We start from the raw sequence: 20,438 nt of genomic DNA, 5'->3' as shown, positions 1-20,438 counted from the left end.
CCTCATCCCTGAATAGATTTAACTTTAGAAATGCAGTGTTGGGATCAGTTTAATTTAAGACCATGAAAACTGATGCCCTGATTTCTGATTCCGCTCAAATGTCCCTGTAATTCAGCAGAAGAAACAGGAATATTCTGTTATACAGAACATTACAAACTACTAAAAATAAACTGTTATAACATTAGCCAGTGTGTGCATGCGTGCGCGTGAGTGTGTGTGTGTATGTGTAGTGGTGGGTGTGTGTGCGTGTGTAGGGCTGCGTGCGTGCGTGCGTGCGTGTGAGAGAGTGGTTTCTAGGACAGTTTGATAACTTTCATCAGGCTGCTAGTCCCAAACAACCCCAACACTGTTTGGAACAAGCGTTTCTTATATAACTGCAGCAGAGCAGCATTGTGAGACCCAGCAAAAGCACAAGACAAGTGAAGCTCCCACAACTATTCAGCCCACACACAGCAGCTTGAATCCACTAAGCCAGCGTGTCAGCTGCAGCTTCTCAGAAGAATGTGTCCCAATGGGAGGACAGTTTCAATAAGGCAGCATGGAGCTCCTGGAGACTCACCTGTCTTTATAAGCTTTGTAACCCCACTGTCTCCTACGGGGGCTCCAGAAACCCCAGGGGTCCCAGGTCACTTACCAGGGATCCCGGGTCACAGTAATGTGCAGCTGACAAACAGGTAAGTGACTTTGAAAACTTCCAGCAATCTACAAAGGGAAATTCAGATGCACACGGGCTGCTCTGTATAGGAATACTTGGCTCAGTCCACACGCTCTGTTAAATGAGGGCCCGTTCAGAGTGAATCACGTCTAGTATTAGGGTTGGGGTTGTATAGGTGTGTACTACATATTAGTTCAATACGAGCTCCATGTCATATATTGGTTGAAATTGCATTTTAATTGAATTTACTGGCATTTGCTATAAAGGTTGCATTCGCAAAAGTATGTTTTACATATGGCAGGTGTTTCAATTTGTTGGTCCAGCCCCAATGTATGTCTGCATTACCCAGAGCTGGCTACACCTGTCATGTGTCTTTCCTTTTAAGAGCAGGGCCTACAGTATCATGAACAATATTTATTGATCATTCTTAGATCATTTTAAGCTACTGCTGAATAACTGAGCTGGGTGTTATTTAAAAACCTTTGACAGTGTTTTTTTTTTTTTTTTTTTTTTTTTTTTAAATTTAGTCGTCACCAATTATTTTTACCCCGGTTTTCACCCCAATTTAGCATGCCCAATTATTATCTGTATCCCCGGCTCACCGCTCGCAACCCCCCTGCCGACTCAGGAAACGGAGGCTGAAACACGTGTCCTCCGAAATGTGCTCCTTCCAAGCCGTGCTACCAGACCTATCGTGCCGGAGGACAACACAGATCTGGCGGCTCCGCTGCAGAGCCACAGGCGCCCTATCGGCCACAGGGGTCGCTGATGCGCGGTGAGCCGTGGATTCCCCTGCTGACCTAAGCCCTCCCTACCCGGGCAGCGCTCAGCCAATTGTGCGCCGCCCCCTAGGAACTCTCGGTCACGGTCAGCTGTGACATAGCCTGGATTCGAACCAGCGATCTCCAGGCTATAGGGCACATCCTGCGAGGAGCGCCTTTACTGGATGCGCCACTCGGGAGCCCCACCTTTGACAGTGTTGTGCTAAACCATGTATTCTGATGGAGAAGCTGCAAACAGATTGATACTAGATGAACATAATCTATAATATCGGGGTGTAAATGAATTATTTTAAGATCTTAAGCCTCTTAAATGTGAAACCAGGTCAAAGATTACAATGTGCATTTAGTAGAAGGGATTATTAGATTCGATATTTTAAATTTATTTAACAGTTCATTTTCTGCTACCTGCAGCAGCAGAGTCACTGAGCATGGCTCTTCATTCATGAGCAGTGCTTGGACTGTGTGCCTGCAGACTGAGGGCCATCACTCCAGCAGTGCCGATGCACAATAAATAACCTGCAGACCTCAGAGCTCCTCTCTGTGTTCAGTGCTAGACTTCTGCAGCCTGCACTCCTCTGGCACAAGCAGAGTTAGTGCCAGCTGCTCTGACTCTCAGTAGGGCTGTGATGTCACACTGCTGTCACGACAGGACGTGTGTCACAATGCAGTCCCGATGAGCTGCATGTCTGACGCACAATAACATCACATATACAGTATATATATAGATTACATTGCTGCCACACCACAGCGTGTGAGTTTTCAATTCCTTTGACTGCAAAGGCCTGAGCAGCTGGAATAACTTGACCTCTGACCTGCATGTCTGAAGGAATAAGCAGTTTCTCGAGGAGATGATCCTCGCACACTGCTAGGCAGAAGAACATATTAATGCCCAGTACAGCAGTGCACTATTGTAGGAGTCGCTCAGTCTGCAGTAAACACGTCTGGCTAACGGGTTAAAGACGCTGGAGCCCAGACTGCAGGTGTAGATAAGGACTGCAGGGAAGGGGATATGAATGGGGTAGCTTAGCAGAGGAGCTCGAATGCTCTCAGAGATAGGAACAGGAAACAGACTGCAAAGAGCAGGGAAAGACTGCAGCTTTCCCTCGCCACCAGCACAGACTCACTGGCTTGCACGGCGTGTACTTTTTTAATGGAAGGGTTGCTAAACAAGTCTATTCATGCACATTTAACTGCAAACAAACCTTTCAAAATACAGGAACAAATCAAAGAGTGGTACTCCTCTGTATTGACAGAGAAGTCATGCTTCAGTAATTATTCATTTTCACTAAAAACCCTTCTCATGTGAAACATTAGGGGAACTATAATATTCTTGGTGTGCTCCGGAATGCAGGATCCTACAATGCTTTTAACTCACAGGTTATTTAAAGAATAAAGATTCATGTTCACAAAACTGATTGTGTGTTTCTTAGCAAAACCAGGCAGGGATCAATTGAAAATAGTCAATTTTTGCACCAGAGCGAGGAGTCTATTGATCTCTTCAGGGCTCTATTTACTTTGGATTAAATGTATCAATACTGTGGTGGCCTCAGCCGTGCTGCGCATTAGAGCTCCATTCATCAGACAGTCCCTACAGCACAGCATGCACTTCTGTCTAAGACAACAGCACTCCCTACAGGTCATACATGATATTGCAGCCTCTGTGTGCTCTAAGCTGGAAAGGAATCTAAATTCGTTTCATGTTGCATGGATGCCTGGATTGTGTCTGGACTGCTCGTTGTAACAGATTCTCCTTGCACATTGCTCTTTGGTGGCCTGGCCGCATTGTCTCCTGGCTTTCAGACATCGCTGAGCTCCTGAGTTAGCTTTCTTGTTATGTTTGGATTGCCCACTGAAACTCCCCATGTTCATCTTCCACAGGTCTGACTATCTGTCCTGTCCTCTCCAGATTGACCTCTCTGCAGGATGCAGTAACAGGTTCTCCGGAAGCATTTCTCAATATTAAAAGCATCGCTCAGCCTCTTGAACAGGTGTGTGTGTGTGCGTGTGGTCCTTATGTGCTGTGATAGGGTGGCAGTGTTCTGCTATTAATAATACGACTCCATATTTTCTGCATCTCCCAGACAGACGAGGAGAAACAAAGAAGCTCTCTGCTGATTTAAGATTTTACACCTGTTACGGCTGAAAATTGAAAAGGAGATCTCCTCACATTCATCACTCACCCTGGTGTGGGTTGCTAAGAGATGAACAAGGGCAAGTTGATCTGAGTAAGCTATGAGTCATATTTTATGAGAAAACTCAGAGGCGCGCAGAGCAGAAGGTATGCAGCAAACACTGGGCAGCCTTTCCTGCTCTTCTGTGCTCTTGTATTCGTCCCCGAACCCCAAGGCTTTACGTCTTTCTAGTGCACTGACCCTGCCCCCTATTCCTGTGTCTGTTTGTTTTTTAAAAAGTCAAATATATTCAACACAAGGGATCAATGACAATGAAAATGCATTTTTGCAGCGTGTTTAAAACGAGACACAGTTTCATGCTCACTGAAACAACAAGTGTGGTTACAAGAACCCCATTTGAGTCTCAATAGACCAACGTGAGTGTATTAAAGGGCACACGAAACCATACGTTAAGTGTACAGACTTGGAAGATAATTAGCCATGTGCACATTCGGTCTATATATGAGACCTGACACATGGTATTTCATGGATTTCACATGTGCATTTATGAAATCAGCCAACCATTCATGCAAGCCTTCAGCAATAAGGGAATCCGTATGCATCAGTCCAGTGGTGCATGCTAGTGATTGCACAGGGCTTCTCCTGAATTAGGAGGCCATGGTGTATCTGGGGATTCACTCTGTCTAGACATCTAGAGGCAGGACCAGCCCAGTCTGTCGATCCCCCACGTCCGCATTATGAAACTACAGCCCCCCCCCGGGAACACGTCAATAAGCATTGTGCCGTGCACACGTTTTCAACCTGCTGTCGTCTGTGTTTTAATAAAAATGAATGAAAGGTAAAATAATTAGATGAATAACAGAATCCTCCTGCCCTGTGATATTTAATGCATGATAAAGACGAGTGCCGGGGGGTGGGGGGGGGGGGGGGCGGGGGGGATAGCCTAATTAGCATTTACATTGCAAATGCTAAAGGTTAATTTGAAAGAACTCAACTCATTACCGTGCAGTTGAGCTTTGCAGAGCTCTCCTTTGTTCAGCAGCCTCTCCCTGCCTGCGCTGCAGCTGCTGAGCTCTCCAATGTGCCAGTCAGCCGGCTGGGCTGCTGAACGGGACGCTCTGTACCGCCGCTGGTTGCGAGACAGCAGGGTGATTTGTTTTGTTCGAATGGAAAGCAAGTTGATTCAAAGCATCTCACAGTAGCAGCCTGTGCCTTTCTAGGAGAGGCTTGGCAGCACGTTGCAAGGTGGGAGTGATGAACGTGTCTGTCTCAAACACCCTGCAATGAGCTTATAGAGCCGGGGCTGACGTGTTCTGTAACATATAAAAGCTGCATCTCCCTGCTGTATGTCTGAAGACTGTGAAAAAAAAAAAGATTCCTCTATGTGCCATTCTGAATACTTTGCTGCAGATTACCAGCCCAGCTCACTGCCACTGACTCTGTGCCGCCCTGGCTCCACCATATTGACGGTGTTATGGCAGGTGTTTCTGATTCTTCAACCCCGCAGGTATGAACAGGAAGCACTTGAACTTCAGTAAGCTCACCCGTCTGATCCCTGCTGACGAATGCAGAGGAGATCCAGTCTCCCTGTCACTATGGCAACACGTTCAAGGTCAACACTAAATTGGTTTCAGCCTTCCGAGTGAAGGTTACACGCCGAGAAACCTCATCTTCCAAACGTCTGTCTTCACTGAAAGCAGAGCACGCTGGTGGGGATTTCTAGCTGCAGTGGAAGGAGAGTATCCCGGCAGACTAACACAGAGCTGGGAGTGCTGGTGATGCGGTACAGCTCTATTATATGAGCCTGGCCAGGTCAGAGCACTTTCCTATTGTAAATCCTTCCAGAGATACTGATGAGCAAACCCGCTGCGCCACCTTGTCCTTGAGATGCTGTCTCAGTGCCAGACAGACCTGCAGCTGGGATGCTTGGGAATGCTCTCTGATTCAACGTGCTGCTGCTGCAAGTTTCTATGAGATGAAGAGGGCTGGTCAGGCTCTGGTCGGCTCCCAGCATCCTCTCAAAAACAACCTGGTTGCCGAGCAAAGGCTGATTTATACACACACAGAGACACACACACTCACATACTCGCACACACTGGCAGCATTGATTCTGCTGGGTCAATTCAGCGGAGACTCGCTCAATAACAGCAGGAAACCTGTCTGACTACAACAGGTAAGCAAGTCCTCTTTCCTTTCTTCTCATGTTTAAAATGCTCTGTATGGGGATACCAGGGCGTAGGTAAAGATGTTTCTAAAGAAGCTGTGGAAGAACCCAACACCGTGCTTTTGCATCTGCTGGGCACTTCAGCAAAGACAACAAGTACACAGGAGCGTGTGCTGAAGAGAGGTGCTGCTCCACACAGAGAGGAGTACGTGTGACTGGGGACGTCTAGCTCTACCAGGGGTGGAATACAAGCAACAACAATGTTCATCTTGGTACCTCCTTTTCAGACCTGGCTTGTGGAGGTTTGGAAACAGGTCTGAGGCTAGGAAGAAATAACATGGTACAGCACATAGCAGATCCGGATCTGGTTTCCGTGGATTTGCACTGCACTCGGAATGCTAATCGATATTTGATTATTTCTGTGAGGGGCACAGCATGTACTCTGTAACAGGTGTATCATTCTTTTAGAGAGATTAGTCATTTATTCATGAGCCTTCTGTGCCTTAATAATTATTCAGATGTATTAATTATATGGATATTAATATGTACAGTACTGAGACATAGGCTGTTCAGATGGTATACCAGCCTCTCTGCAGCCCAGAGCAGAGGGAGGCTGTTCAGAGAATATACCAGCCTCTCTGCAGCACAGAGCAGAGGGAGGCTGTTCAGAGGGTATACCAGCCTCTCTGCAGCCCAGAGCAGAGGGAGGCTGTTCAGAGGGTATACCAGCCTCTCTGCACCACCAGCACAGAGCAGAGGGAGGCTGTTCAGAGGGTATACCAGCCTCTCTGCAGCACAGAGCAGAGGGAGGCTGTTCAGAGGGTATACCAGCCTCTCTGCAGCACAGAGCAGAGGGAGGCTGTTCAGAGGGTATACCAAGAATGTATCTATTAAAAACGCTGGCTGGAAATACACGCGCCTACTGCTTTCAATGACATGCCCTTTGCACAGGCATTGAGTCACTGAATGAGAAATCAGCAAGGCCTTTACTGGGCTGTGTTAGGACCTCTGCGCAGGAAGCATATCCATAGCACCCCTCTGCACATCCCTGTGTCATACTTGCATTGTCAGCAGCATCTTGAGAACCACTCACATTAAGCTTGGTATGGGCATCCCCACATGTTCAGATGGTGTCCAACATTTGCATGAACTCCTATCTCTAATCTAATGATGGTTCACACTACAGGACCAACTTAGATGAGACTCTGCAAGGACGTTACTCCAGGTACTGCTAATGCACCGTGGGTCTCAGCCACTGGAACCTGACTGGCATTGAAGGCTATATCTTGTGAAGCCTTCGTCAGGGGTATTGATTAACAGCTCCTGATCCCTGGCTGTGCCTGCAGGTCACAGTCTCATAACTGTGTCTAAGTGGCTATATTACAGAGCAGGATGGAAAAGAGATCATTTGGATGACTTCAAAGCAGCTCAGCGAAGATCAAAACTTGTGCTGGGTTGCGTGAGAAAGCATTTCTGCTGTCTCATCTGAAGCTCTTTTGTTACTAGGTGTAGGTATGTTATTATTATTATTATTATTATTATTATTTGAATGAGCGCAGCACTGGAGATGTAATGAGAGCTGCGCTTCACCCTGTATGACTCAGACGAGCCTCTCTCTTGCCAGTCCTGTTTTTCACATTCCCAAAGCGTTTGCTGTCTGCATCCTGAGTGATGCTCGCTTGCTGTTCTCCCTATCCTGTGCCGCTGCTTATTATACAGACGGAATTCTCCTCGCGGCCCCACCAGCACAGAATGAGATTCGCGATGACATTTTGCAACAGAAATGCACACATTGCCGTAAGTAATTGCTGAGCACATACTGAAGGTCGCTGCCAGTTGCTATGGGAACCAGACCCGCGGAACACTGAAAGGTATTCCTGGGAGCACTCAGGGTTCAGTGTTAGGGCTTTCCCTAAGGATTATTTAAGGGATTTTGTGTGGTCCAGTTGATAACTAGGACATTTCTTTCCCTGCAGTTTCTTCCAGGATCCATGGCAGCACGTGGTGACCAGTCTGGGATGTGGGGTACGACGACAGGCCAGCGGTTCGGCGTGCGCTCCTACCTGCACCTCTTCTACGAAGACTGCGCCTTCTCTCAACCCAAGGAAGATCCAGAAGAGCCTGAGGGGACTCTGTCGTCCTGGGCCAGCTCCCACCCCCTTCTCTGGAGGGTAGGACGCTGACACTTAAAAATGCACGATTGTGGGTGTGGATGTGTTATCACGGTTTCATGCAGACGTATTTAACAATAAGAAACTACGTGCATAGTTTACTGCTCAGCGCACACACACGTCATACCCTTTCTGAAATCACTGGCATGTTCCGATCCCCATGTCTTGCTCACGGCTCGTTTGCTCAGACCATATAAAGCATGTGACAGGTTTGGTTGCTGTGTCCCTGCAGGCCAGTCTCACCACAGGGATCCTGGTTCTCCTGATGGGAGTCGCGGCCCTGGGCACGGGGCTCCTCGTCCCCCCGAAGATCGAAGGCTTTGGGGAGGGAGAGCTGCAAGTGGTGGACCAGCAAGCCATCGAGTACAACCAGGCCCTGGAGCGCTGCGCCCTGGCTGGGGGGATCCTGCTCACGCTGGGGGGCACGGCGCTGCTGGCCTGCGTTCTTATCTGCCCGCTCCACAGGGTCCTGGAGAAACCCAAGGGTGAGGACGCTCAGCATCTCCTCCTGAGGACGGGAGGACACTCGGAACCCAGATCCAGAGCCTCAGTACCGACCGTGTCCTCTCTCGATTCCAGACTCCCCGTCAGCCTGGCTCACATGCAGAACATCCAGCCCAGACCCAGATCATGAACCCGGCTTCGCTGAACTCCTTCTGCGTTCCAGTGCGGCACAACTTTGCCTCCAAGACGCCATTGTCTGACAGGCCTGTCGTGAAAGACTTTTAAGCCGTCCCTTAACTGAACTTTCTTTGCTGAGGGCAATCGTCCTGTGCGTCGTAGTGTCATTGTTCCTGTAAGGTTGGCTTTGTTTCCATCTGCTGCCTTATTTGTATTAAAAGCAGTTCACATGACTCTGTGTTTTCTTATGAGCTCCTCCCTGGTGTCTCATCTCTCTCTTTCCTTTAAATACAAATATCTTTCTCAGCAACACAATTTGTAATATCTTTATACGTTTCGCAGAGCTGAGATGATAATAATTCTCTTGTTGCTTTCTAAACATAATCAACCCTGCTGGAGCAGGAGAATAATTTCATTAAATGTCTAGTATTGGAATCCCTGCCTCTATAATGCGTGTGGATGAATGCCCATTCCTATGACTCGTGCACAGCAGTATTTCACCATCACATGCCTGTAGAAAGCCTGGTTTGTATTGCGTGTATTGCGTGTATTGGAATGTCATTACGCAACAGTAATGAGATTCCAAAGCAGTCAGAGGGGGGCTTGCAGCACTTTTAATGAGGGACCATTCAAGGTCAAATCACAACACTAGCGCCTGGCCTCTCTCTTCATTGCAGTGCAGTGAAGAAGTAATGCTGCCACAATACGCTCCATCAAAGATACACATTGCAAATGCTGTGGCAGATTTACCATCAAGCTGAATTAAAGACGAGCATTATGGGGTACAGTAAGTGAGCTCCAGCAATATCGTTTTCATATTCACTGCAGTCCTGACTTCTATTAATTTTGCTTCCAATGCTATATTTGGATTGTGTGTTTCCTGTGATTGACTGCCTTGCTTCTTCAGTGGTTTGTAGAATTACAAGATGAATATCTGAGCTCACACTGCTAATAATTTCATTTAGAAATAGGGACATCCCCTTTAAGATCATTCCTTACAGAATCCACACTAAATTCAATGGGCAGCGTGTGGCTAAAATAAAGGTAAATTAAAGGGGGATTATCCGTATGTTTTTGCATGAACCTATTGGAAAGCATTTACTCGAAGTACTACGTTAGACTTTAATGAAACCAGAGACCTGGAAATGCTAAGGCTTCTTATCGCAGCGGCTTCCCACTGAGTCACCCAATATATTACTAAACACATTACTGCCAGATTACAAATCTGTGTTAAACGGCTGTCCACACTTATCAAGGAGTCCTGCTAAAGAAAAAAAAAAACAGCTACGCAAGTATTCTTGTGAAGTGGTCGTTCTGTAACAGTTTAAAACTTGACCGAAGCCCTAAGGACACACAGTGCTAGATGTATACAGTAACATATCCAACGCAAATGTGCAGTCATTATTTTGTAATTGCATCATTTGACCACATGGTGGCAGCACAACTCAAGTTTTCTGTTTTCCAGCCTCAGTATTCACTGTCACAGTGAGTACAATGTAAATGCCTTCAAGAAGGACATTAGTATATCTTGAGTGAGTGTACAATTTTGTGGCAGCAATACATGCATACATCATAAAACACGTGAGAGATGCTTAATAAATTATGTAAAATTCATGATTATTTTATTAAACACACGCTGTATTAACAGTTTGCAATAAGTCTGTAATTGAAATGTAATTACACATGATTTGCTATCTCCCTACACTAACATCAGCTGATGATGAGCAAGCACGGGTACATGCATGAATACATATTGAAGGAATCCTGAATTGAAGTCTGCTCCAGGTGGGAAATCGGTTGGGTCTTGATCATATATTAAATGCTGACCTTATCATAAAGTGTAATCCCTCCTGTTTCAAAATGCGCCAGACATGGCGAATTTCCCAGCCAGCTCCCCACACCCTCCCATCGGACCAGGCTGCATCCCATCCCTCTCCTGGAGTGTTCATTGCATCAGCAGCGTGGCTCATGATTTCGCAGCACGCTGCCACTTCTCGGAAGCAGGCTACAGTACGCTGAACGCACAGCTGTCTCTCAAAAACTGAAACCATTTCCAAGTACAAGGAAGGCACTCCCCAAGTCATTTCCTCAAAATAAAATGAAAAAAAAAACCTGTGGACGGGGTCCAACTCTAAAACAGAGCAAGAGCTGGCAGCCTTCTCCATAGAGCGCTGCACTGCAGCCTCGAGCATCCAGTGTGGAGCTCTCTATAAAGAGCTGGCAGCCTTCTCCATAGAGCACTGCACTGCAGCCTCGAGCATCCAGTGTGGAGCTCTCTATAAAGAGCTGGCAGCCTTCTCCATAGAGCACTGCGCTGCAGCCTCGAGCATCCAGTGTGGAGCTCTCTATAAAGAGCTGGCAGCCTTCTCCATAGAGCACTGCGCTGCAGCCTCGAGCATCCAGTGTGGAGCTCTCTATAAAGAGCTGGCAGCCTTCTCCATAGAGCACTGCGCTGCAGCCTCGAGCATCCAGTGTGGAGCTCTCTATAAAGAGCTGGCAGCCTTCTCCATAGAGCACTGCGCTGCAGCCTCGAGCATCCAGTGTGGAGCTCTCTATAAAGAGCTGGCAGCCTTCTCCATAGAGCACTGCGCTGCAGCCTCGAGCATCCAGTGTGGAGCTCTCTATAAAGAGCTGGCAGCCTTCTCCATAGAGCACTGTGCTGCAGCCTCGAGCATCCAGTGGGGAGCTCACTATAAAGAGCTGGCAGCCTTCTCCATAGAGCACTGCGCTGCAGCCTCGAGCATCCAGTGTGGAGCTCTCTATAAAGAGCTGGCAGCCTTCTCCATAGAGCACTGCGCTGCAGCCTCGAGCATCCAGTGTGGAGCTCTCTATAAAGAGCTGGCAGCCTTCTCCATAGAGCACTGCGCTGCAGCCTCGAGCATCCAGTGTGGAGCTCTCTATAAAGAGCTGGCAGCCTTCTCCATAGAGCACTGCGCTGCAGCCTCGAGCATCCAGTGTGGAGCTCTCTATAAAGAGCTGGCAGCCTTCTCCATAGAGCACTGCGCTGCAGCCTCGAGCATCCAGTGTGGAGCTCACTATAACCCAAAACGTGGGAAGGGGACCAGTTTATACAAGATCTATATATAGGAGTGATAAAGGTCTAAAACTATATAGCTGCAGGAATGGTTGACTTCTTATTTGTTAAGTAGCACGTGCGGTGCTTGTGTCAATATTAACTGGTCTGTCACCATGGCAGGCTCATCGCTCAGCCCAGCATTCTTTTTCAATAACTAATCTAAATATTTAAAGAGCACCCAAGGCTGGGCTGCAGGGCTCATGCTTTTGTAGTTTGTCTGCTGACAGAGAGCTGAGAGCTGCTGTGTGTTTTCCTGGAGATTCGAATTCCAGTTGTTTTGTTTGCCGGCTCATGTGTTCTCCAGTCTGCTGTACAGTACAGTACAGTACAGCACAATAGCTCCCATACCTGTCATTTCTTTTCCACAGGAATATGACCACTGTGAGCTGCAGCTGTTTACTCACTGTGTTACCGAGCTGTTTGATTTACTGCCTGCAACTCTCTGTAAGGTCTCGTAGCATGAGGAAAAAATCAAACGAAAACAAAAAAGAGAAAGCATTTCGCAGTGTCTCCCAGTAGCCAGTATCCTAGCTTCAGGAGGACCTGGCCGTTCCTAAGCGTGGGTTTGTTACTTTGCATTTCTACTGGAAACAGCTTAAGTTTCTTATTCTGAAAAATACTACAAGGCATAGATATACATGCCAGTGTATTAGATTAGCTCCCAGGTGTGCTGTTTTAAGTGGAGGTGTCTTGGAGAGACAGGTTTGGAAGTGTGGGTGGTGAGTGATGCTTCAATTGTTTGCTACCTGTCTCTTCGTTTTCTTTTCTGCTTTCGTGGGTTCATGACGTCATTGCTTAATGCTGCCATCCTCGTCGCTGCCTAGCGGTAATATGCTCTTTTTAAACCCATGTGCTCTTCTTTGGTGTCAGGAGATGACAGCAGCAGTCCTGTCAATGGTGTGCCTGTTGTGTGAGCGTGACAGTGACGTGAACAGGATAGGAGAACTGGCTCGCAACGCTCCACAGCAGCTTCCAGGGAACACACAGAGAATACAATGCGCTCTCGTAAACATGCTTCCTGTGTGGCAAGATGGTTCTTTGAAGCCTTGTGAAACCTCAGCTGGAAAGCACCGTGCGGTCCTGCGTTCACACATCTATCCAGCTGTGCCACGTGTGAAATAAAAACAGCGTGGGCACGGGGGTCAGCCAGTGGTCAGCGTATAGCGCCTGCGTTCACACATCTATCCAGCTGCGCAGATAACAAGGCATGTAGAAAAGCATTCTGTGAACAAGTACACTTCTTCTCAAGTATGAACTAACATTGGTTTACATTTATCTTATTATATTATCTGTGAAAGATAATACTGCAGCTCATCTGTGGCACGCAGAGGTTATAGAACCGGGTGCCATTTTCTCACGTCAGCAGATTCACCAAACGTTTATTGAACACAATCACAGCTCCAATAATCAATAATATGTGTCAGACTATGAAGTTTTTTGAATTGCTCAGATGTTAGGGTTTGTTCAGAATGCGTGTATTTTGGGATATTAGTATATTCAAGGCATTCACATCCTCACTGTTATTTTTACGCTGGCGAGCACTCTGGAACAGCTGCACATTTGAATCATTTCATCAGTATTATTTCTATGTGTAATATGTAACTCTGTCCAGCTCCCATTGTGTTATTTAATATTCCTTCCTGCAGGATCCCCAAGCTGATCTGACACACTGACAAAATTGTTACAGCCTCCTTGTGTTGCTTTTGATACAATGTGTGGGACTGGGGGCTTTCTGAAGCATTTAAAAGTGCTTACTAATTCACTGGCATGATGTCACCCTGCCTGGGCACTAGCTTTAGACTTGCAGAGGGCGTGCAGGTCTGTGTAGTTTAGCCTGACAGCACAGACCTGACTTCCTGTGGTGTTGCTTCACTGAGGAAATTGTGCAATGGAGCAGGCTGGGCTGTGCTATAATGGAGAGGATGTGAGCCGCACGTCTTAATAAAGCACACTGCTTCACTACCATGAGCTCCCTGTGTCCAGAGTCCTGCCTTATCTACGACAGGCTTCATAAACAGAGCCGTGTCAGCAGGACCACATTGCCACTTCCTCTGCAACAAACAACTACACCTGTTACTGGAACCAGAGCTTCAGACATCAGACACAGTGTTAGTGTGTAAAACCACGCATCCATCTTCCACCGGGCCCACGCTGACAGAGGTTCAAATCAGTGTCATTGGTTTCCAGCAGAAGCAGACAGAGATGAAACTGGAAGAGACCTAATGTACTTCCAATGCAGAGCGTAGCGTGGTACTAAGAAGAAACGTCTATCAGTGCTTTTATATGTTAGAATGATGCTAGAGGCGGGTGTTCAACCTGGAACTGCAGAAAAAAACCATGCAGGCTAAACAGAGTGCTGACAATGACATTTAATATCAGGGAAGTACCGCAGGGAGGTGAGGGCATTCAAAATAAATGGGGATTTCACAAAAACCTTTTAAGGTGCAAATGAATAGTTGAAAGATACATGTGCTACACATTGGTGCAGTTTTTGACAGTTCCTGACCTGTATTCGTTACAAATCTTTTACTCATGCGACCATGCCTCATGCATTCAGCTTTTCAAAGCGCAGTGCTTTTAAACTGCCTTTTCTACAGATGATTTACATTGATTGCACCACAAGCAGAAGGGAGATATTCAGTTTGATTTACATTTATTTGCACACGTTTGCATGTTTGCTAATGGTGCTGCAGGTGTGGATGAATTTCAGACGCTGGAACAGAACTAGTGGGAAACGAAGAAGCTGTTTCATTTAAAGGTTGCTTTAGTCCCGTAGATTTCATTGAAATATTTATTTATGAATGTACTTTATTTAGGTTGTATACTCAACTGACTAAGGCATCTCTTAACTCTCTTAACTGTGAGGTGAGTCACCACCAATCAAAATGATTCATCTGTGCAAGCCTGAATGCACCTTTACAATGTCCGTTTAAAACAATAGCAATGGTAAAAAAGAAAAATGCACGACGTATGCAATTGTAAAGCGCTTTCTAAAAATAAGGAGTGCGTGAGGTGGCAGGCGGGCGTGTCACCCCTCATGTATTCCGATGATAAAGGTGACCTGCCACCAAGAGAATGGATTACTAACGAGGCTGTGAGTCAGCAGTGCAGCCCACAGGCCATTCCATTCCACTGGTGTAGGAAACAGGGGCTGAGTCATTCCCAGCACACTGAAACTCTGAGGGCGTTACTCCCTCCTAGTGCATACAGAGGACAACAAACACACTGAAATGACTACTGGAGCTTTTACATTTACAACAAAATATATTGCAAACGGAAGATTGGCTATACTGTAATTCTCATTAAAATGTATATAAGGAAAAATATACTGTAGTATTGGGGTTCAGTGCAAGACACAAGCTGCACAGCACCCTCTGCTATAGTATACTGGATACTGACTTGTGTCGTACAGACACTGAATCATATTCTATGTACTATAGGGTGCTGTGCAATACAAGCCCATATCCAAACACAAACCAGAAAAGTAGATGCTTTTAAAACCACTGCAGCAGTCAGGGTAGCTCAGGACTGTATCAGTGCATCTCACTCCTTTGAATGTTCCAGACTGAATGTACAGTTCAAACCAGGGGGGCTGCTCTGTCAGTACATGTTGAGGTTAGAGATGAAAGACACGAAACATTCCAGTGAGTTCACATCAGCATGCAGGGCTCACAAACACACAAGCTCAGCGATCAATTAGCTATTGAATATACTTTATACAATAGCTTCCCAAGCATTAGCAACAACAGCGATTAATAAATAATCCTTTTCAGGCTCCACTGACCAAACCCACACTGCCAAACACAGGGTATTTCTCACAGGCAGCAAAACAAGCTTCTTTTTTTCCATTTTATTCCCCCCCCACCCCCCCACCCCCACCTAATTGTGAGAAAGTTCCCTGTGAACTTGTGTTTGTGCTAATAAATGACAATGTGTGTTGTGAAACTCCCAGCCAGCATGTTGCAATCTCTGAGCAAACTGGACCTGCCTGCCTGCCTGGTGTAATTTGTTGCAAATCAGCCGCTGGCATTCTTTTCTGTTTTGGAATAGGTTATCCCAGATACTCTGGTGAGATTGATATTCTAGAACTCTTTCAATAAGGCAGATCTTAGGTCTAGGGAAAGATAACTGAAAATAAGAACTGGAGACAGCTCTAGTAGTACAGAAACGATAACGTCTCTGAAAACTCAGCCAGGGGGCTGGAAAATGCAGGTGTAGCAACTGCAAGCAGACTCGACCCTGCGAACGTCACACAGAGTGTACGCTGAGCCGTGACTCACTGCCAGCACGGACACAAACGCACCTTATCTTCTGGAAGTTTGCCTTGCAAATGTAGGATGAACGTGTCGTCCCTTTATAGAGTTAGGATTTGGTCCAGAATCGTGGGGTAGGTTCGGTCTTCGTGGCTCAATTCAGTTTTGCCAAACAAAACCGTCAGATGTGTTTTCAGGGTCTTGCGAAACATACCCCTTGGAATAGGTTGCTGCGGGCTGGAACACAGGAAGCTCTGTATTGAGAGCAGGGGTCATAGCGAGGGGATGACCGCTTGCTTTTTTTACCGTGAATGTCTGGACATAAGAGAAACTAAATGTATAACTATGTATGGTTTTAAACACAAGGTAGGCACCGATACTCAAACTGGGGTACTGCACCTCTCTGTATAGGTACCCCGGACCTGCGTTGGTTTCTTTCTGCTTCCCAGAGGCAGGGGATGTGTTTATTGAATTCCTTTAACACACTAAGCTAGCTTTGAAGGGATGCCATTTCAGGAAGGGATGCCATTTCAGGCACAGCCCATTGATAAGCAAGTGTGTGCTACATACCCAAGATGTGTCCTGTGTTTAATTCCTCTCCATGGCCTAATCCTACAGCAAGAGGGGTACTGTAAGTACAGGGAGTGAAGCCGTGCTTTTCCACCTGCCTGTCAAAAGCCTTCGTTACATCAGAGAAGGGAAGGTAACTGGCTGAAAACAGCAATAACCATCATGGCAGGGTACAGCCCCACTTCTTATCCACTGTGTTTTGTATTCTTCCCAGGATGTAGCCCGGGGGTCTCTATGCATTCCAAAAATTAAACCTAATTGTGGCAGGATGTCCTTCAGCTTTTAAACTCTGAAAAAGTTAGAGAACTTCCTTCCTTTTGTTCTGAGTGAAGAAGTCGTCCTGGATCCTTTTGAACTTTGGGAAAGCTTTAGAACAGCGGACTCGGAAATTCACGCTGAATTATAAAATTCATGTCACGACAGCAGAACCCTAAATGCCTGCCTGGGTTGAAATGCTTTATTTGAATATAAAATGCGAGGCGTTGGGTTCATTAACATGTGGTGGGGATTCACACTGAGTGCGGCTGGGATCGGACTAAGAAACAAACTGTATTTCCCTCATGGGGAGAGCTGGTTGTTTTTCACGCTCTTGAAATATTGTTGCACTGCTTGTTCCACTGTGAGCCGCTGTGCATTCATTTCTCAGCATGCATGCAAATACCTTGACGTACATTCTGGATACATATATGAGTCAAAACCACAAACACATTTTTTGTTGTTACAACACATAGTGCCTTGGCACTGACTACAGAGTACAGTAGCTTTTCCTTGAGATAAGGCCGTACAAATCATTCACGTTTCTGATCTAACGTGTGATCGAAAAACCTCCCGGATCATGATGTTTGTTTGGAGCACATGAGGGCGGACTGCTTCTGCTCCTGCTATCTATTCTGCTCCTTGGCTCATCAGAGAGGTACAATCTGCCTCTGGCTGGCACATGTTTCCAATGACGCTCTCCGCTTACTGATTTGCATGTTGTGCTACACCCCGGTGCCCTCCACCTGTCCTCTCTCAGAGGTGAAAAACAAGCTGGGTTGCACAATCCTGCCTTTTTATTTGAATGCCAACCAAGCTAATGTAATCTTTTCCATGCACTCAAACACCATCAGATACTCTGCAGCCCAAGCCAAGCTGGCAGAGCGCCCAGCTTCAGTATTACAGGATGCAATAGTATGTGAAATGTGTCTGCTAACCAAGGCTTCCTCTTTTCTGTGAAAAAAACAAACAAACAAATGAAGGCCTCTGTGTTTTCGGGCTCAGTTGAGGACTGCGTGTCGAGTCACAGTTCAGGTGTGGTCCTGCCTGTGCTGATGCTTCATCGGACTCACTGTCTTGCACAGGTGCTTTGCTTATAAGACTCAATGGAAATGTCATGCTAAGCCTTTCACTTGCAGGTCCCTGTGGTAGTTTCAATACTGATTGAAAGTCATTGAGATGTGGGGGGTGTTTGTGTGATTCCTGTTTTATATCACAGAAACAGTTTTTTTTGTTGTTTTTTTTTAAAAGGGCACTAAATTCCTCCCAAAATTATTTTGGCGTACGGTTATTTCCGGTATAACTGCTGTCTTTTTAAAGACCTTTCTCAGAATGACTTCACCTCCTGTGCACAAGGAAACATCTTCAAAGGGCAGCGCAGCATTCGCATGTTCAATGGGTTTCACTTCCTGTTGTTGTGTATTCATCAGGTTTTTTTTTTCTTCACTCTGAAGGGCTGCATTTGAAAAAAAGCTCTCTTTAAAAACAACGGCGTGTTACTTTAAAATGAAATCCGACGCGCACCTGTTTTTACCGCTGAAGGCGTGCAGTGGTGTCTCAATTTGTATATTTTTGGTTTGCACAGTGCAGTGCATGCTTTCTCAAGGAGCTGAAAGACTGCGGTGCTATTTTTGAAACATTTCAACACTGTTAATCACAGCATCAAAGACGTGCATATGAGGGGAGCAGGGCACAGTACTGGAAAAGCTCTTGTGCTGGGGACTGCATTCCAGAACAATGTGTGTTCAGATCCCTCAGGGCAATATCCACCACCACCACTTACACCCGTTAAATCCAAGGGCTCTCTCTCTCTGTACAGTGCAGTACAGGTATCAAACACGCATCTCTGAAATGCATCACAGAAATATCTATAAATAAAGGATTTTAGATTTGTGTACCGATGACTAGAGTTTTATAATCTAGTAGTAAATCAGTCCTCCTTTGTATGTATTGATGATAGAGTGCCACTCTAGAAGCTGCAGTCCAGGCTTGTCCACAGTCACAGGCATTGCCAGTAAATACAAACAGCGTTGTCCGAACATAAACAGAGATTATCAAGGTTAAAGATTCAACTATAAACACTGAATGTGAGACAGCGACAGCATGCACACAGTGCACGACATGGTGTAGTTACCAGTACTGTTGATTTAAGGGACAGTTTAAGAGTTAGTAATGTATATAATCTAGTAAGATGTATACATCGTATGAGTCATTGTGTACAGTGTGACGCACCACAAACCAACAATCCTCAACTATATCAGCTGCACTACAATGAAGAAAAGTACCGAGGCATCGCAGACCAGACGTGCGGCCGATACTTCAGTCTGCGCATGACGCACAGCGTTCCTTTAAACACGTCTCTGTGTTTTATTTTGCATTCTTGCGTTCAGCTGTATTTTCAGTCTAAACATGTGGCCCCAGTTTATCAAAGGTCTTTTTTAAATCTGTCGTGCGATTGGCATCATTTCTGCAAAGCAACACAAACAGGGAGTGCTGCATAAGAAGCAACTCACTGAGCAGGTTCACCTCCGGACATTAAAACACTTTCATCTCAGAGGATGCATTCAAGATAGACCGTCCCAGAGCAACCCTCTTCTGCACCGCCTCAGATTGAAATTAACAATGCAGGTCTAACTAGGGCACCCTCTTAAAGCTGTACTGAACTCTGTATGTTTTTTATCTAATCTCTTTTACTGCCGGCCTGTGCTTTACAAGGTGAGGTCACACTGCTCCTCTGCAGCTGAGGCAAAACTTCCCTTTATACCCTTTCGATAACGCACAGGCTGCTCAAGTCCCTCAGGGGGCAGGCGACCCTGTTTTAATCTACTTTATTTTATTAATCATGCTTTCAAGGTTTGTGTATGCTTTACAGGATTACTTTCCTGGCGATTCAAGAGTGAACAATCAGAAATGAACTGCAAGCAGACATGCTGCCCTGCAGGCACTGCCGGGCTTTGGAATTCAGAAGGGTCAGTAAAGCGCTCTGGAATTTAAAAGGGTCAGTAAAGAGCTCTGGAATTTAGAAAGGTCAGTAAAGAGTTCTGGAATTAGAAATTTGGAAGGGTCAGTATAGCGGTCAATGCGCAGGCTGTCTCTCCCTGGGAACTTTTTCCGTGGCTGAGATGTCAAAGTAGGTTTTGGGTCACTGGTACACATGCACGGTCCTGTGACATTCCCACTGGAATAATGAGCTATAATTACTATAACAAAACCTGACCTCTGGTCCATGGGAAAAAAAACACAAATAAATCTATAATTTTAATAGCGCGGGCAGAAAAGAATGCGTAAACAATAGTTTCCTTCTAAATACATTGAGTAAGAACAGACATCACTCAGAAACATTGCACAACAGGACAGAGGGTCAGGGGTCAGCACAGATATACATACAGCTAATTAAACACCCAGCTAATTACCACACGCAACACAGGGAAATATGAACCTTCTTTTAAATGAATTTAAGCTTGCGCTTCACCCATTTGGAGTTAGCTGATACTCCTCAATGGTAATAATTGGTGTTTACTGTAACTGCAGTGCAATCACTCTGTGTTCGAGGTCAATTACAGAGCAAGGGCATTTATAATGGGAGGAGCCACGCCATGCACTATAGCAACACAGTTTCTGTGCAGGAACTATCTCCGGTCCTGTAATCGACCTGGCTCATTCCAGAGAGGCTTTCCTGCTGAGACACTAATAAATACAGGAGATCAGCAGATAGACACAGCCTACTGGTGGAGCTGCCTGCACTTCCATTGCACTTTC

At 46.0% G+C, this 20,438-nt stretch overlaps 1 protein-coding gene across 2 annotated transcripts; it reads left to right on the top strand.

Annotated features, from left to right (window-relative positions):
* The first annotated feature begins 414 nt into the window (after positions 1-414).
* LOC117398715 (neurensin-1-like) lies at positions 415-8,863 on the top strand. Of its 2 annotated transcripts, XM_059004397.1 has the most exons (4): positions 415-674; positions 3,316-3,425; positions 7,710-7,904; positions 8,137-8,863. In XM_059004397.1, the coding sequence occupies exons 3-4, from the start codon at positions 7,725-7,727 to the stop codon at positions 8,536-8,538; spliced, it is 582 nt and encodes a 193-aa protein (XP_058860380.1). In that variant the 5' UTR covers positions 415-674; positions 3,316-3,425; positions 7,710-7,724; the 3' UTR covers positions 8,539-8,863. The 2 variants fall into 2 exon arrangements, with proteins under 2 accessions (XP_058860380.1, XP_034761134.2); XM_034905243.2 differs by lacking the exons at positions 415-674; positions 3,316-3,425 and adding an exon at positions 5,174-5,742.
* The last annotated feature ends 11,575 nt before the right edge of the window (positions 8,864-20,438 follow it).

Source organism: Acipenser ruthenus, chromosome 29 (assembly GCF_902713425.1).
Source record: "Acipenser ruthenus chromosome 29, fAciRut3.2 maternal haplotype, whole genome shotgun sequence".
Classification (NCBI taxonomy): domain Eukaryota; kingdom Metazoa; phylum Chordata; class Actinopteri; order Acipenseriformes; family Acipenseridae; genus Acipenser; species Acipenser ruthenus.
The sequence above is the reverse complement of the archived record's forward strand: the minus strand, read 5'-3'. Positions and strand labels throughout refer to the sequence as shown.

Excerpts from the sequence above, each read along its gene's own strand:
- LOC117398715 (XM_059004397.1), top strand. The coding sequence starts at position 7,725 with ATGGCAGCACGTGGTGACCAGTCTGGGATGTGGGGTACGACGACAGGC. Across the intron at positions 7,905-8,136 it reads CCCACCCCCTTCTCTGGAGG|GCCAGTCTCACCACAGGGAT; the intron begins GTAGGACGCTGA and ends GTGTCCCTGCAG.